Here is a 17,616-nt window from a genome sequence, read left to right as displayed (position 1 = left end):
CACAGTGATCTCTGGATGCAGATGAACTACAACTCCCAAACTCAAGGTCAATGCCCACCAAACCCTTCTAGTATTTACTGTTGGTCGTGGGAGTCCTGTGTGCCAAGATTGGTTCAATTCCATCGTTGGTGGGGTTCAGAATGCTCTTTGCAGGTGAACTATAAATCCCAAATGACAAAATCAATTTTTTTGAGTGAAGGACATACATTGGGTTGTTAGATGTCTTGTGTCCAAATTTGGTGTCAAGTCATCCAGTGGTTTTTGAGTTCTGTCAATCCCACAAACGAACATTACATTTTTATTTATATAGATTATGGAGGCACTTTCTTGATATTCAGCAACAGCAAGACATTTCCCATTACGCCCCGCCCCCCTTGGGGCATTTTTTTGCGCAGGCGCGTCCTCGGCTTCAAGAGCGTAGGGGAAAAAGGACTGCATTTCCCGTGAGGCCCCTCTGCCCGTTTTGCGTTCCTAAGCACGGCTTTCCCTGCGCGGGGCCTGCCGGGATCAGTAGTTCCTCCCTCCCTGCTGATGGCCAGCCATGTTGCTCGGGCGCGGAGGGACTCGGTGTCCCGTCGTGCCCCGCGGCCGGCATTGTATTGCCGGCGATGGCTTTGCCCGCGCGTGGCCTGCTGGGACCAGTAGTTCCGCCTTGCTGATAGCCAGCCATGTTGCACGGGCGCGGAGGGACTCAGTGTCCCGTCGTGCCCCGCGGCCGGCATTGTATTGCCGGCGACGGGTTTGCCCGCGCGTGTCCTGCTGGGAGCGGTAGTTCTTTTGCGGTGAGGTGGCTTGCAATGCCTTGGCCCAGGCATGGCGGCGGCGGCGGGGCCTTCGGGGCTGGCTGGCGCCTCGGAAGCGGAGAGGCCGCGGCCCAGGCCGTTCCTCATCGGTGTCAGTGGAGGGACCGCCAGCGGGAAGGTGAGCACGAGCCAGGCGGGGGCCCAAGGGAGGCCCGAGCTTCGCCGTCGCCATTTTGGGCAAAAAAGGCTCCCTCAGGGCTGGCAGGCCTCGAAGCCCGACTAGGCCGCAACACCCTTTGGAAGGGAATAGAGAAGGGAATATATATCATACTGTTTATATTACATCAGGAAGGGGCAAACATTGGTTTTGGGCTCCAATTCCCACCATTCCTAACAGGCTGAGGCCCTTCCTTCCCCCCTCAGCCACTTAAGCGTCGTATCTCTCTCTCTCTCTATGTATTGGGACCTGAAGGCAGGCCTCTCTTAGGTCTTCCCCTCTATCTTCTAGTATTTATTTGTCGTGTCAGGACAACCAGTCAAATTATATTACATTTCTAACAGAACAAAGCAAACAAACAGACAAAATACAAAACTTGTGAGTTTGGTAGTTGATTAAATGTCCTTTGACCAGTATCTGGCCACTTGGAGTGCCTCTGGTGTTGCTGCAAGAAGGTCCTCCATTGTGCATGTGGCAGGGCTCAGGTTGCATTGCAGCAGGTGGTCAGTAGTTTGCTCTTCTCCACACTCACATGTTGTGGATTCCACTTTGTGGCCCCATTTCTCAAGGTTGGCTCTGCGTCTCGTGGTGCCAGAGCGCAGTCTGTTCAGCACCTTCCAAGTCGCCCAGTCTTCTGTGTGTCTCTCATCTGGTATCAGCCATTGATTGAGGTTCTGGGTTTGAGCCTGCCACTTTTGGACTCTCACTTGCTGAGGTGTTCCAGCAAATGTCTCTGTAGATCTTAGAAAACTATTTCTAGATTTAAGTCATTGACGTGCTGGCTAATACCCAAACAAGGGATGTGCTGGAGATGTCTCTGCCTTCGTTCTTTCACTATTGGCTGCTACTTCCCGGCGGATGTCAGGTGGTGCGATACCGGCTAAGCAGTGTAATTTCTCCAGTGGTGTAGGGCGCAGACACCCTGTGATAATGCGGCAAGTCTACTCTTGGAGGACCATCATAGAACCATAGAATCAAAGAGTTGGAAGAGACCTCATGGGCCATCCAGTCCAACCCCATTTTGCCAAGAAGCAGGAATATTGCATTCAAATCACCCCTGACAGATGGCCATCCAGCCTCTGTTTAAAAGCTTCCAAAGAAGGAGCCTCCACCACACTCTGGGGCAGAGAGTTCCACTGCTGAACGGCTCTCGCAGTCAGGAAGTTCTGACTCTCATTTCTTGTAGTTTGAAGCCATTGTTCCATTGCGTCCTAGTCTCCAGGGCAGCAGAAAACAAGCTTGCTCCCTCCTCCCTATGACTTCTTCTCACATATTTATGCATGGCTATCATATCTCCTCTCAGTCTTCTCTTCTTCAGGCTAAACATGCCCAGCTCCTTAAGCCACTCCTCATAGGGCTTGTTCTCCAGACTCTTGATCATTTTAGTCGCCCTCCTCTGGACACATTCCAGCTTGTCAATATCTCTCTTGAATTGTGGTGCCCAGAATTGGACACAATATTCCAGGTGTGATCTAACCAAGGCAGAATAGAGGGGTAGCATTACTTCCTTAGATCTAGACACTATGCTCCTATTGATGCAGGCCAAAATCCCATAGGCTTTTTTTGCCGCCACATCACATTGTTGGCTCATGTTTAACTTGTCCACGAGGACCCCAAGATTTTTCTCACGTGTACCGCTCTCAAGCCAGGCATTGTTCCCCATTCTGTATCTTCGCATTTCATTTTTCCTGCCAAAGTGGAGTATCTTGCATTTGTCACTGTTGAACTTCATTTTGTTAGTTTTGGTCCATCTCTCTAGTCTGTCAAGATCGTTTTGAATCCTGCTCCTGTCCTCTGGAGTATTGGCTCTCTTTCCCAATTTGGTGTCGTCTGCAAACTTGATGATCATGCCTTCTAACCCTTCATCTAAGTCATTAATAAAGATGTTGAACAGGACCAGGCCCACGACGGAACCCTGCTTGTGGCACTCCGCTCGTCACTTCTTTCCAGGATGAAGAGGAAGCATTGTGGAGAATCACCCTCTGGGTTCGTCCATTTAACCAATTACAGATCCACCTCACCGTAGTTTTGCCTAGCCCACATTGGACTAGTTTCCTTGCCAGAAGGTCGTGGGGGACCTTGTCGAAGGCCTTACTGAAATCCAGGTACGCTACATCCACGGCATTCCCCGCATGTACCCAGCTTGTAACTCTATCGAAAAAAGAGATCAGATTAGTCTGGCATGACTTGTTTCTGATAAATCCATGTGGCCTATTAGCGATGACCTCATTTGTTTCTAAGTGTTTGCAGACCACTTCCTTAATAATATTTTCCAGAATCTCGCCTGGTATCGACGTGAGGCTGACCGAACAGTAGTTGTTTGGGTCATCCTTTTTTCCCTTCTTGAAGATTGGGACCACATTGGCCCTCCTCCAGTCTGCTGGAACTTCTCCCGTTCTCCAGGAACTCTCAAAGATGGTTGCCAATGGTTCCGAAATTACTTCCGCTAGTTCCTTCAATACTCTTGGGTGTAGTCAATACAGAGGAATCATATTCCTGTCATGTAATCCTGTTTCTTCTTTGTGTCTTTTGCAGTCAACAGTGTGCGAGAAGATCATGGAGCTGCTGGGCCAGAACGAGGTGGACCACCGGCAGCGGAAGGTGGTCATCCTCAGCCAGGACCGCTTCTACAAGGCCCTCTCCACTGAGCAGAAGTCCAAGGCCCTCAAGGGACAGTACAACTTCGATCACCCAGGTATCCCCCCCCCCCAAATTTATATGTTTGTATGTATTTTCTAAGACAGTTCCCCCATTCAAGAGACCTGTGAACTCCATCGAAATTAAGTTAATCACGCTTGCCGTTAGTTCTCAGCTACTTGGGAGGAAGCACAGAAGTCAAGGCTTACTCCTCAGTAGGTGATAGTAATAGTAATAGAAATCATAACAATGTAATATCATAATCTCAGCTACTTGGGTGTGATCTTAGAAGTCAAGGCTTACTCCTCTGTAGGTGATAATAATAGTAATCTCAATAATAATATATATAATATTATAATAATAAAATACAATAATAATATAACAATCTGTATAAATAAAAATGTAATTCTCGTTTGTGGGATTAACAGAACTCAAAAACCACTGGACGAATTGACACCAAATTTGGGCAAAAGATACCTAACAACCCAATGTATGTCCTTCACTCAAAAACATTGATTTTACCATTTGGGAGTTGTAGTTGCTGGGATTTATAGTTCACCTACAATCAAAGAGCATTCCGAACCCCACCAACGATGGAATTGAACCAAACTTGGCACACAGTTCTCCCATGACCAACAGAAAATGCTGGAAGGGTTTGGTGGGCAGTGTTCTTTGGTTTTGGAGTTGTAGTTTACCTACATCCAGAGATCACTGTGGACTCAAACAATGATGGATCTGGACCAAACTCTACACGAATACTCAATATGCCCAAATGTGAACACTGGTGGAGTTTGGGGAAAATAGAATCTTGACATTTGGGAGTTGTAGTTGCTGGGATTTATAGTTCACCTACAATCACAGAGCATTCTGAATCCCACCAACAATAGAATTGGGTCAAACCTCCCACACAGAACCCCCATGTGGGCCACAGCAACGCATGGCAGGAGGGCAGGGGACGGCTAGTATAATAATAATATATGATAATAGGATAATATGGGCCCCCTGGTGGCACAATGGGTTAAAGCCACTGAGCTGCTGAACTTGCTGACCGAAAGGTCGGTGGTTCGAATCCAAGGAGTGGGGTGAGTTTCCATTGTTAGGCACAGCTTCTGCCAACCTAGCAGTTCAAAAACATGCAAATGTGAGTTGATCAATAGGTACTGCTTCTGCGGGAAGGTAACAGTATTCCATGCAGTCATGCTGGCCACATGACCTTGGAGGTGCCTACGGACAACGCCGGCTCTTCGGACTCGACTTAATGTCAAGGGAAAACTTTTACCTTTACATTGTCATATAATACCCGTTTTCTGCAGATGCATTTGACAACGAGTTGATGCAGACAACCCTGAAGAACATTGTGGACGGCCAGACTGTGGAGGTCCCGACCTACGACTTTGTGACCCATTCCAGGTTCGTGTCCCTTTCCTAATGTGTGACTTTTGGCCATGCTGGTTGGAGAGGAAAGGAACGTTGGGTCTCGGTACCTTCGAAACGGCACAACGGCTTATTTACGAAGCCTGAGTATTATTATTGTTGTTATTCTCATCTTTATTTATATCCCATCTTTCTCCCCATGGGAACTCAAAGCGGCTAACATTTATCCACACTAGACATTTTAAAAGGAGCAATACAAAACTTTAAAAACGATAAAATAGTAACTGTGTGGTAAAAAACACAATTAAAATACAGTAAATATACCAAAATGGCCTTTAAAACTTATGAATATTAAAATTCTAGCTGCTAAACAAGGTTCTTGGGGCAATTTAGGCTCTTGAAGAGTTGGAAAGGACCCCAAGAGACATCTGTGTGTATTTATATACATTATTATTATTATTATTATTATTATTATTATTATCCTGCTTTTACTCTCTAAGGAAGAGACAGAAAGCAGCTCACATGGCAGAGGAAAAAGCTGAGTATAAATACATATAATAAGTGATATTATTTTTTATGATTTATATAAATTTAATACTGATAAATAAGATTATTATTATTTATATCCTACTTTTTCTCACTATGAAAGAGACATCAGTGCAATTTGCTGGCCACCTTGCTTTTTATCATCCAAGGCTTCAGACACAGTTGTTTCTGCTTCAGTAGCAGCTCTTAACTTTATTTATATTTCATTCATTGCAATAACATGGTCAGATACAAGGGAGAAGAGCCAAGAGAAAGAACAATGGCGTCTGCGATATTTATATGCCACTGTTATTAATTCAGTGTCCATCCTCCTAGTCTATTGCAACATCTTCCTTGTCTGTTCCAAGCATGCTTCATAATGCTCCACAAATTAACTCTTTCACAGCTAGCAGCATGGACATTTTAAACTTGTACAATCTATATATTGACATTACACTGATAAGAGAGCAGTTCACAAGGTATTTATTTATTTATTTATTTACTGCGCTTATATACCGCAATTCTCAGCCCAAAGGCGACTCATTGCGGTGTACAACATAGAAAAACAGGTGCAAAATACAAAACATAGTGTAAAATAATCCACAATTCAACATTATCAGAAAACATCTCATCAAAGACATCAACATTGCTACAAGGCCATTCCGAGTCGTCTCAACATCAAACCCCCAATCTGATATCATTTCCGTTGTTCCGTTCCTATGGTCAAATTACCAGTTATTGCACTTCTTGATCAAATGCCTTCTTAAATAGCCAGGTCTTTAACTTCCTGCGGAATATCAACAGGGAGGGGGCTAGCCTGATGTCCATGGGAAGAGTGTTCCATAGCCGAGGAGCCACCACCGAGAAGGCCCTATCCCTCGTTCCTGCCAGCCGCGCCCGTGACGCAGGCGGGATCGAGAGCAGGGCCTCCCCGGAAGATCTCAAAGTCCTCGTGGGCTCATAGGCCGAGAGGCGGTCAGTTAGGTATCTTGAGAAAAAGGTAGAGAAAAAGCTGGGTATAAATACTTAATATAATAATAATTGCTATTATTATTAGCTATATATAAACATAATAATAAACACCATCTCCTTGGTTCACCGAGGAGCTGGCTGTGATGAAACGCACGAGAAGGGGGCTAGAGTGCAAATGGAGGAAATCTCGAGACGTATCTGACCAAGCACGGGCTAAAGCCTCTCTTAGGGCTATACCGTGGGTATACGGGTAGCCAGGGAGTCTTTCACAGTCGTACAGCGTCTGCATGTAATAGATCTTCGGAGCTGTTTCGGGTTGTCGGGGAGCTCCTTCACCCGCCTGTGGTGGAGGAGACCTTCAATGACTCAACAACTCGGTGTTGCGAGTTTGCACACCATTTTGCAGGCAAAGTTGCTCAGATACGCCTTGAGTTGGACTCCGATTTCATCACAGTGCCAGGGGAGGTGACTGAGGCATCTGCTTGTCGAATTTTGTGGGATTCTTTCAGGCTTGTTCTTCCTGAGACCGTGGAGGAGGTCCTTGGTGCTGTGAGGACAACCACGTCAGCTTTAGACCCTTGCCCGTTTTGGCTAATTAAATCGGCCAGGGATGGGTTGGCTGATTGGTTTGTGTTGATCATTAATGCATCGCTAGAGCAGGGGGGTTTTCCATCTCGACTAAAACAGGCTGTGGTCTGACCCCTCCTGAAAAAGGCTTCCCTTGACTCCACGGTGCTGAACAACTACAGACCAATCTCCAACCTCCCTTTCTTGGGCAAGGTGCTGGAGCGGGTAGTCGCCTCCCAGCTCCAGGGCTTTCTGGATGACATCAACTACCTAGATCAGTCACAGTCTGGTTTCAGGCCTGGCCACGGCACCGAGATGGCTTTGGTCGCCTTGGTGGATGACCTCCGCAGGGAACTGGACAGTGTGACCCTGTTGGTTCTCTTGGACATCTCAGCAGCTTTCGATACCATCGATCATGGTATCCTTCTGGGTCGCCTCTCTGGGATGGGTCTCGGGGGCACGGTTATGTCCTGGCTCTGGTCCTTCCTGGAGGGTTGATCCCAGATGGTGAAGCTGGGAGACGCCTGCTTGGACCCCTGGCCTTTGACCTGTGGGGTCCTCACAAGGCTCTATTCTGTCTCCCATGCTTTTTAACATCTACATGAACCCGCTGGGAGAGGTCATCCGGAGTTTTGGAGTTGGGTGCCATTTCTACGCAGATGACACACAACTCTACTACTCATTTCCACCTAATTCCAAGGAAGCCCCTCAAGTGCTGGACGAGTGTCTGGTCGCTGTGGCTGTCTGGATGAGGATGAACAAGATGAAGATTAATCCCGACAAGACAGAGGTCCTCCTGGTCGATCGTAAGCCGGGTCGGGGTGTAGGGTGGCAACCTGTGCTGGATGGGGTTACACTCCCCCTGAAGTCACAGGTCCGCAGTTTGGGTGTCCTCTTGGATTCATCACTTACGCTTGAAGCTCAGGCGTCGGTGGTGGCCGGGAGGGCTTTTGCACAATTAAGACTTGTGCGCCAACTGCGACCGTACCCCGTGAAGGCGGATCTGGCCAGGGTGGTCCATGCCTTAGTCATCTCCAGATTGGACTACTGTAATGCGCTCTATGTGGGGCTGCCCTTGAAAATGGCCCGGAAATTCCAACTGGTTCAACGGGCAGCGGCCAGGTTGTTAACTGGTGCTCCTTACAGGGAGAGGTCAACCCTCCTGTTTAAGGAGCTCCATTGGCTGCCGTTCATTTTCTGGTCCCAATTCAAGGTGCAGGTGCTTACCTACAAAGCCCTAAACGGTTTGGGACCCGCCTACCTGCGTGACCACATCTCTGTATGCGAACCCACACAATCTCTTTGATCATCCAGAGAGACCCTGCTCACGATCCCACCTGCGTCGCAAGCGCGATTGGTGGGGACGAGGGACAGGGCCTTCTCTGTGGTGGCCCCCCGACTCTGGAACTCTCTCCCCAAGGACATCAGACAAGCCCCAACGTTGGCAGTCTTTAGGAAGAGCTTGAAGACGTGGTTGTTCCAGTGTGCCTTCCCAGAATAGGAAACTCCCAGAATAGGAAACTCCAAGCATCATGTCCCAAATGCACTTTACTAGAGATTTAAGATTGTCTGCACACCACACCTATCTCCAAAAACCTATCTATTTCACCTGATTATGTCCAGTATTTTTAAAATTTTTAACCATTACATTTGGCCCGGCCTTAGTTTTTAAATGCGTTGTGGTGTTATTGTCTAATGTTTATTGCTATTGTTTTAATGTTTATTGCTTTGTTTTATGAGTTTATTTATTGTTGTATTTGTTATACTGTTGTTTTACTCAGGTATTGGGTCTCGGCCTCTTGTAAGCCGCACCGACTCCTTCGGGAGATGTTAGCTGGGTATAAATAAAGGTTTATTATTATTATTATTATTATTATTATTATTATTTATATCCCACTTTTTCCTCTCTATGAAAGAGACTCAGAGTGGCTCACATGGCAGAGAAAGAGTAGGGTATAAATTCAAATAATACTTGTATGTATATATAATTTACTAAAAAAAAATTATTGTTTATATCCTGCTTTTTCTCAGGGCGGCTCACAACGAAACCCAATGCAATTCAAACCTAAAAATATACAAACATTAAAATGGAATTGAACATGAATAGTATTTAAAAATAAGCAATTAGAATCAATTAAATGTGACAACATATTAAATGTGAAACATCCTGAATGCATGGTAACATACATAAACCATGCCAAAGAGAGGATCCTAACATTCTCTGCTCTGGAATAGGACAGAAGTTCTTGCTAATGCAGGTTGATGGGAGTTATAGTCTACCAGTACCTTGGATGGAGGGCTTCTGGGGACGACTGGGTTCTACTGAGCCACTTCCTACTTGGCTTCCTTCCCCACAGGCTTCCAGAGACGACGGTGGTTTACCCTGCGGACGTGGTCCTCTTTGAGGGCATCTTGGTCTTCTACAACCAGGAGATCCGGGACATGTTCCACCTCCGCCTCTTTGTCGACACCGATTCAGATGTCCGGCTCTCCCGCAGGGGTAAGGCCTGCATTTGGCTACATTGTCCTCAGAAATTGGGATATCTTTTTGGCCACTTCATTGGAGGAGCTCTGAACACACCCTTTTCTGGGTCATCGGGGAATATTATTATTTTTGTTGTTCTTGTTACATATCTGTTTCCCACCTCTTTTTGCTGAAAAAATGGAGCAGTTGTCCAATTCTAGTGTCTTCTATTTTTTTAAGGATCTCTGAACACATTTACTGCATTCCTGGACATAATAATAATAATAATAATAATAATAATAATAATAATAATAATAATAATTGTTGCCCGCCTCTCTTTGCTCAAAATTGGGGCAGTTGGTTCAATTCCTTTGTTTGCTGTGTGCCATAGAAAAGAACAGGAAAGGGTTAAGGGAGAGGCAGTGGGTGGGGCCATGCAAATTCCACACCAATTGAGAGTGTAAGGAACACTGGGGTGCCTATGGTGGAGGAAACACATAAAGTCTAGGATGAAATGAAATGAAAGCCTTCCCTTGGGTGGTGGGCAATGTTATATTGGTGGACGACACTGGCCGGGCTCTTGGACATGTTCACGGCGCTCCCTATAACCTGTAATGTCAATGGAGGGAAGGCCATTGATGTCTCCTGAGTAGTGGGAGCTATAGCTGTTTGTGGACGTGGGAGCTGTCTCATTTGGGTTGGACCCCTTCTTTGGCTCATCCTTGCTGTTTCTACTCTTGCCGTAAGACCAACCCAGCCTTTGCATTCCTCCCCTTGCAGTTCTCCGGGACATGAAGCGGGGACGGGACCTGGAGCAGATCCTGACGCAGTATACCACCTTCGTCAAGCCGGCCTTTGAGGAGTTCTGCTTGCCGGTAATGGGAGCCCTGTCTTCTTTTCCAATTGAAAGCGGGGGAAGTTGTTGGAAGGGAAGAGGGAAGTCCCTACTTGTATATGTGAAGCTTCATCTCAGGAAGTTTCCAAACACGATGTTTTTATGGCCATGATCACAACCCAGAGTATTGTGATTGCGTCTGGATAAAATACCACATTGATGTGAGTCTGATGCGCCATCAAATCTAATGCGAACCTCCGTTTGCAAAACCAAAAAAAGTATTTTCTGACAAATGTAATGCGCAAAAAGTGTTAGGACACCAAAGCTTCCATCAGTAGAATGAATCCACTGTAATTGCCTTGGCTCAATGCTATGGAGTCATGCAGGCTATAGTTTGACATTTACTGTGTATACTCGAGTATAAGCCTAGATATTCAGCCCTTTTTTAGGTTGAAAAAGTCCCCCTCGACTTATACTCAAGTCAAGGTTATTTATTACTTTCCTCAAAATTTCATTATAAATGGCAGTTCCTAATTGGTTCTGTCATAAAAATAGCCAATAATGAAATAATAATCAAATTTTCACCACCAGAACTTTAGTTTTATAAGTACTTTAGAACTATGCATTGCCCAGGCCTAATTAGTATTATAATATTATATGTATATACAACATTATTATATTATTATATAATATAATATAATAAATATAATATAATATAATATATAAAAAGGTAAAGGTAGTCCCCTGACATTAAGTCCAGTCACGTCTGACTCTGGGGTGTGGTGCTCATCTCCATTTTTAAGCCAGCGTTGTCCGTAGACACCTCCAAGGTCATGTGGCCGGCATGACTGCATGGAGCGCCGTTACCTTCCCGCCGAAGCGGTACCTATTGATCTACTCACATTTGCATGTTTTCGAACTGCTAGGTTGGCAGAAGCTAGGGCTGACAGCGGAAGCTCACACCGCTCCCCGGAATCGAACCTGCGACCTTTCGATCAACAAGCTCAGCAGTGCTTTAACCCACTGCGCCTTTATTTTTGAGCCTTATCTTGATGCCTCACCAGACTACAAATCCCAGAGTCACATAGCATTGAGTCAATGCAATTAAATAAGAAGTAACGTCCCTCAAAGAGGAGCTTCTGAAGCAACTTCCCCTTTGGCTTTGGCTCAGCACTAAGATGATCACCATATTATCTAATGTGCATTCTAATTTTGGCCAGTTTATTTGACCAAAAAAAAATGAAAATTAGGTTGAAGTAAATAGGGTGGTGTGTGTGTGTGTGTGTGTGTCAGGAGTGACTTGACAGACTGCAAGTTGCTTCTGATGTGAGAGAATTGGCTGTCTGCAAGGACGTTGCCCAGGGAACGTTGACCGGATGTTTTGATGTTTGACCATCCTTCTCTCATGTCTCCGCATGGGAAGCTGGAGCCGACAGGGAGCTCATCCGCACTCTCGGACCTCCAACCTGTCGGTCTTCAGTCCTGCCAGCACAAGGGTTTAACCCATTGCGCCACTGGGGGCTCTGGGCATATAATAATCCTGTTGGGGTTTATTTCTAGGACGTTTACTTTATTGTTGCTGCTCCTGCTCTTAAGAGATGATGGTGGCTTCCTAGTGAGACTCCGCCTTGTGTTTCTTACCTACAGACCAAGAAATACGCAGATGTGATTATTCCTCGGGGAGTGGACAACATGGGTAAGAAAGAGGCCTGCCATGTTGAGCTTCCTTGGTTGCTGGGGGTACATGATAGAACCAGGCTTTCCCTGATTTCTCTTGGGGGAAAGAGCCAGGATAAGGGCCCATTTGTGCCCCATGGGTCTCATAGAACGAAACATACCCACTTTGTGGCTTAACCATATATATATGGTTTTGTGTATACTTTATTTTCGGGCTTTTTAAATCTCTTCTACTGTGTTTTTCAATGTTTTTATGAGTGATGGTCACTTGTTGGCCCTATAGGTGTATCGTGTCCAAATTTGGTGTCAATTCGTCCAGTGGTTTTTGAGTTATGTTAATCCCACAAACTAACATTACATTTTTATATAGATGTAACAATTGCATTGCCTTATGGTTTGTTGACTGTAGTAAAGGCAGACCGTTGTGGTATACCTCTGCTGGAAGTTAGCATGGAGACTCAGTGGAGGGCCTAGCCCAGGCATGGGCCAACTTTAGCTCCTTCCCTCCAGATGTTTTGGACTCCAACTCCCACCATTCCTAACAGCCTCAGGCCCTTTCCTTTTCCCCCTCAGCAAACCCCTCTGGCCATTTCCCAAGCCAAGGCAATGTGTTTGTATACAGAGAGAGAGGATTTCCTGCCAGCCCAGTTAAATCTAAACTTGTTTATCTATCTATATCAGTGTTTCTCAACTTGGGGGTCGCAAGGGGGTGTCAGAGGGGTCACCAAAGACCATCAGAAAAACATAGTATTTTCTGTTGGTCATGCTTCTGTGTGGAAAGTTTGGTCCAATTCTATCGGTGGGGTTCAGAATGCTATTTCATTGTGGGTGAACTATAAATCCCAACAATTACAATTCCCAAATGGCAAGGTCTATTTTCTCCAAACTCTACCAGTGTTCACATTTGGGCATATTGAGTATTTGTGCCAAGTTTGATCCATATCCATCATCGCTTGAGTCCACAGTGTTCTCTGGATGCAGGTGAACTACAACTCCAAAAATTCAAGGTCAATGTCTACCAGACCTTCCCAGTATTTTCTCTTGGTCATGGGAATTCTGTATGCCCAGTTTGAATCAATTCCATCATTGGTGGAATTCAGAAGGCTCTTTGATTTTAGGTGAACTATAAATCCCAGCAACACCAGCATTACCAAATGACAAAATCAATCACCCCCAACGTCACCAGTATTCAAATTTGGGCATATTGGATATTTGTGCCAAATTTGGTCCAGTGACTGAAAATACATCCTGCATATCAGATATTTAGATTACGATTCATAACAGTAGCAAAATTACAGTTGTGAAGTAGCAACGAAAATAACATTATGGTTGGGGGTCACCACAACATGAGGACCTTTACTAAGGAGTCGCGGCATTAGGAAGGTTGAGAACCACTGATCTATATCAGACATGAGCAAACTTGGGCCCTCCCTCCAGGTGTTTTGGACTCCAACTCCCACAATTCCTAACAGCCTCAGCCCCCCTCCTTTTCCCCCTCAGCAAACCCCTCTGGCCATTTCCCAAGCCAAGGCAATGTGTTTGTATGCAAGGAGAGGGGATTTCCTGCCAGCCCAGATAAATCTAAACCCATTTATCTATCTATATCAGACATGAGCAAACTTGGGCCCTCCCTCCAGGTGTTTTGGACAACTCCCACAATTCCTAACAGCCTCAGCTGCTTAAATATTATATCTATCTATCTATTGGGACATGAAAGTCGGCCTCTCTCACGTCTATACCTCTTATCAACAAGCCTAAGTGGTTGAGAGGGAAAAGGAAAGTGTCTGAGGCTGTTAGGAATGGTGGAAGTTGCAATCCGAAACATTAAATTGCCTCGCCAAAAGGGGAGTGCACATTAAGATTTGTGTAATGTGATCATCTTAGTGCTGAGCCAAAACGAAAAGAGAAGCTGCTTCGGGAGCTGGTCTTTAAGGGACCTCATCTCTCCATTTATTTGTTATAATTTAATGCTGTGCAATGCTGGGATTTGTGGTTTGGTCAGTCATCCACACTCTTTAGCAGAGAAGGCTCCAGACTTTGCAAAACTGCAATGCCCAAGGATTCGTCAACATTGAATCAAGGCAATTAAAGAGGATTTATTCTGAAGCTTAAGTGGCTGAGAGGGAAAAGGAAAGGGCCTGAGACTGTTAGGAGTGCTGGGAGTTGGAGTCCAAAACACCTGGAGGGAGAGCCTAAGTTTGCTCATGCCTGATATAGATAGATAAACGGGGTTAGATTTATCTGGGCTGGCAGGAAATCCTTTCTCTCCGCATACTAACACATTGCCTTGGCTTGGGAAATGGCCAGAGGGGTTTGGTGAGGGGGAAAAGGGCCTAAGGCTGTTAGGAATGTTGGGAATTGGAGTCCAAAACACCTGGAGGGAGAGCCCAAGTTTGCTCATGCCTGAAATAGATAAATAAACGGGTTTAGATTTATCTGGGCTGGTAGGAAATCCTTTCTATCCGCATACAAACATATTGCCTTGGCTTGGGAAATGGCCAGAGGGGTTTGCTGAGGGGGAAAAGGGCCTAAGGCTGTTAGGAATGGTGGGAATTGGAGTCCAACACACCTGGAGGAAGGGCCCAAGTTTGCTCATGCCTGATATAGATAGATAAACAGCTTTAAATTTATCTGGGCTGGCAGGAAATCCTTTCTCTCCACATACAAACACATTGCCTTGGTTTGGGAAATGGCCAGAGGGGTTTGCTGAGGGGGAAAAGGGCCTAAGGCTGTTAGGAATGGTGGAAAGTCCAAAACACCTGGAAGGAGGGCCGAAGTGGGCCCATGCCTGCTGTACACCATCACTGATGCACCATGCTGAAGTTGGCCCATGCCTGGGCTGCCAATGGGGAGAGAGCCTGTGTTGTAATGTGCTTGCCGTGCTTGTGCAGTCCGCTCATGCTCACTCTCTGTCCCTCTCGCAGTGGCCATCAACCTGATTGTGCAGCACATCCAGGACATCCTGAACGGGGACCTCTGCAAGTGGCAGCGGGGGGCCCTCAACGGCAGCCGCTCCTCCAAGCGGCCCTTTCCGGAACAGTCTGAGAACGGAGCCCTCCTGGCGCCGGGGAAGCGCTCCCACTTGGAGTCCAGCAGCCGGCCCCACTGACCCCGGTGGGGCCCTCGGATTAAGGACTCTGGAAGGAGCCCTCTGAGACAGCGAGGGCTTGGCTTTGGGGAATTCCTGTTTCGGGAAAGTGAAGGAAGGCCCTCCGGAGCGGTCCATTTTTCCGACATAGGGGGTTTTGTGGGCTTTGTGTTTGCATTGTCCTCCTGCCCTTTCCTGTCTGATTCAGGGGCTGATGGGCTTCCAAGTACACCTTGGCCATAGTGAGAAGTGTTGAGTCTTTGTCCCAGAGTCCTTTCTAACAAAAGGAAGGATTAAACGACCCAAATCCCATAATGCAAGAATGATGGTCCTCCTAGTGACTTGGCAGTGGGTCCGCCCTATTCTTGATCCACATGTTCTCCTGCAGTGAGGACATCGGTTTCCAGACGGAAGGCAGTTGACTTGACGCACCTTCCTCTAGGCACATTTCTCCCTTTGAATTCATGCCTCTTCAAATTCTGCATCACTGCTGCTCACAGCTGACCTCCAGCTAGTGCACTCAAGAGCCAGGGCTTCCCAGTTCTGTGTGTCTATGCCACTGTTTTGAAGGTTGGCTTGAAGCCCATCTCTTTTCCTTAAATTCCATTAAATGGAATTTAATGCCAATTCATTGGAGTGGTCAGCCTTTCCTATGTATACCCATATAGGTTACTGTTAGGTGTCTATGGGTGTATTGTCGAAGGCTTTCATGGCCGGAATCACTGGGTTGTTGTAGGTTCTTTCAGGCTATATGGCCATGTTCTAGAGGCATTCTCTCCTGACGTTTCGCCTGCATCTATGGCAAGCATCCTCAGAGGTAGTGAGGTCTGTTGGAACTAGGAAAAAGGGTTTATATATCTGTGGAATGACCATGGTGGGACAAAGGACTCTTGTCTGTTGGAGCTAGGTGAATGTTTCAACTGACCACCTTGATTAGCATTTGATGGCCTGGCAGTGCCTGGGGCAATCTTTTGTTGCGAGGTGATTAGATGTCCTTTGTTTTGCTGTTGTAATTTTAGAGTTTTTTAATACCGTCTATGGGTGTCTAGAGACACACACACACCCATAAACATATATGAATGTATGGGCTTGTGTTTGCCTTGTCCTTCTGCAACTTTCCTGTCTGAGTGCAGGGGACAAAGGACGTCAAAGGCCAATGCTGTCTTCCGAAAGGAAGGATTTCCCCTTTGCTAAGCTGCTCAAACTCCTTTGAATTGAAGTCTTCTGCCCATCGGTTGGAGCGGTTAGCCATTCCCATGTATGGGAAGGAGCCATAGGGCTTGGCATTGGCATTGTCTGATTCAGGGGATGATGGGATTGAAAGGCGCCCCATTCGCCTTGGGCTTTGTCCCAGGGTCCTTGCTTCCAAAAGGAAGGGTTTCCCCTTGGATTAAACTGCGGCAATCAGTGGGACTGTGGAGTCGAAATCAAACAGGTATTGCATTGGGCTGTTGTAGGTTTTTTGGGCTATACAGCCATGTTCTAGAAGCATTCTCTCCTGACGTTTCACCTGCATCTATGGCAGGCATCCTCAGAGGTTGTGAGGTCTGTTGGAACTAGGAAAATTGGGTTTATATATCTGTGGAATAATGTTCAGGGTGGGAGAAAGAACTCTTGTCTGTTGGAGCTAGGTGGGAATGTTTCAGTTGGCCACCTTAATGTCCAGGGTGGGAGAAAGAACTCTTGTCTGTTGGAGCTAGGTGGGAATGTTTCAGTTGGCCACCATAATTAGCATTTATTAGCCTGGCAGTTTCAAGGTGTGACTTGTTACTGCCCAGATGAATCTTTTGTTGAGAGGTGATTAGCTGTCCCTGATTGTTTCTTGTCTGGAGTTCCCCTGTGTTTGAGTTTTCTTCTTTGTTTACTGTTATATATTGGTTACTATTAAGTCTCTATAAATAAAAAACAAAACTCAAACACAGGGAAACTCCAGAGAGGAAACAATCAGGCCCGAAAAACCTACAACAACCCAGGGATTCCAGCCATGGAAGCCAGAAACCACAACGAAACAAATAAATGGTATACAAAATCTTGACAAGGTTGAGTTGTTTTATTTTAAAAATAGTAACTTACACATCACGGCGCCCCCTTTTGTTTATTTATTGTTGTGGGGTGCTTTTGGGGGGGGGGCTGTGTTAGCACCTGAGAAACTTGAGAAACTGCAAGTTGTTTCTGGTGTGAGAGAATGGGCCGTCTGCAAGGACGTTGCCCAGGAGACGCCCAGATGTTTTGATACTTTATCATTCGTGTGGGAGGCTTCTCTCATGTCCTCTTTGCATGGGGAGCTGGAGCTGACAGAGGGAGCTCATCTGCACTCTCCCCGCATTCGAACCTGTGACCTGTCAGTCTTCAGTCCTGCCGGCACAAGGGTTTAACCCACTGCGCCACCGGGGGCGCCAGCCACATAGATATAGCCTGCTATGTGCCTTTGTGGATCGTTGTGCGTGTGCATCCATATATCTGTCTGTGGGTGTGGGTGTCACCTATATACAATTAACATTTTGTGTGTGTATGTTT

The 17,616-nt window shown here is 46.2% G+C and overlaps 1 protein-coding gene across 2 annotated transcripts; it reads left to right on the top strand.

The window, feature by feature from the left end:
* Positions 1–762: 762 nt before the first annotated feature.
* On the top strand, positions 763–17,137 carry UCK1 (uridine-cytidine kinase 1). 2 transcript variants are annotated; one of them, XM_060757152.2, is made up of 7 exons: positions 769–921; positions 3,496–3,655; positions 4,911–5,007; positions 9,393–9,535; positions 10,280–10,374; positions 11,982–12,030; positions 14,936–17,137. In XM_060757152.2, exons 1-7 carry the CDS (start codon positions 814–816, stop codon positions 15,118–15,120), a joined length of 837 nt encoding a protein of 278 aa, XP_060613135.2. In that variant the 5' UTR covers positions 769–813; the 3' UTR covers positions 15,121–17,137. The 2 variants fall into 2 exon arrangements, with proteins under 2 accessions (XP_060613137.2, XP_060613135.2); XM_060757154.2 differs by lacking the exon at positions 10,280–10,374 and having other exon boundaries at positions 763–921.
* Positions 17,138–17,616: the final 479 nt, after the last annotated feature.

The sequence above is a fragment of the Anolis sagrei genome, chromosome 11, assembly GCF_037176765.1.
Source record: "Anolis sagrei isolate rAnoSag1 chromosome 11, rAnoSag1.mat, whole genome shotgun sequence".
Classification (NCBI taxonomy): Eukaryota; Metazoa; Chordata; class Lepidosauria; order Squamata; family Dactyloidae; genus Anolis; species Anolis sagrei.
The sequence above is the reverse complement of the archived record's forward strand: the minus strand, read 5'-3'. Positions and strand labels throughout refer to the sequence as shown.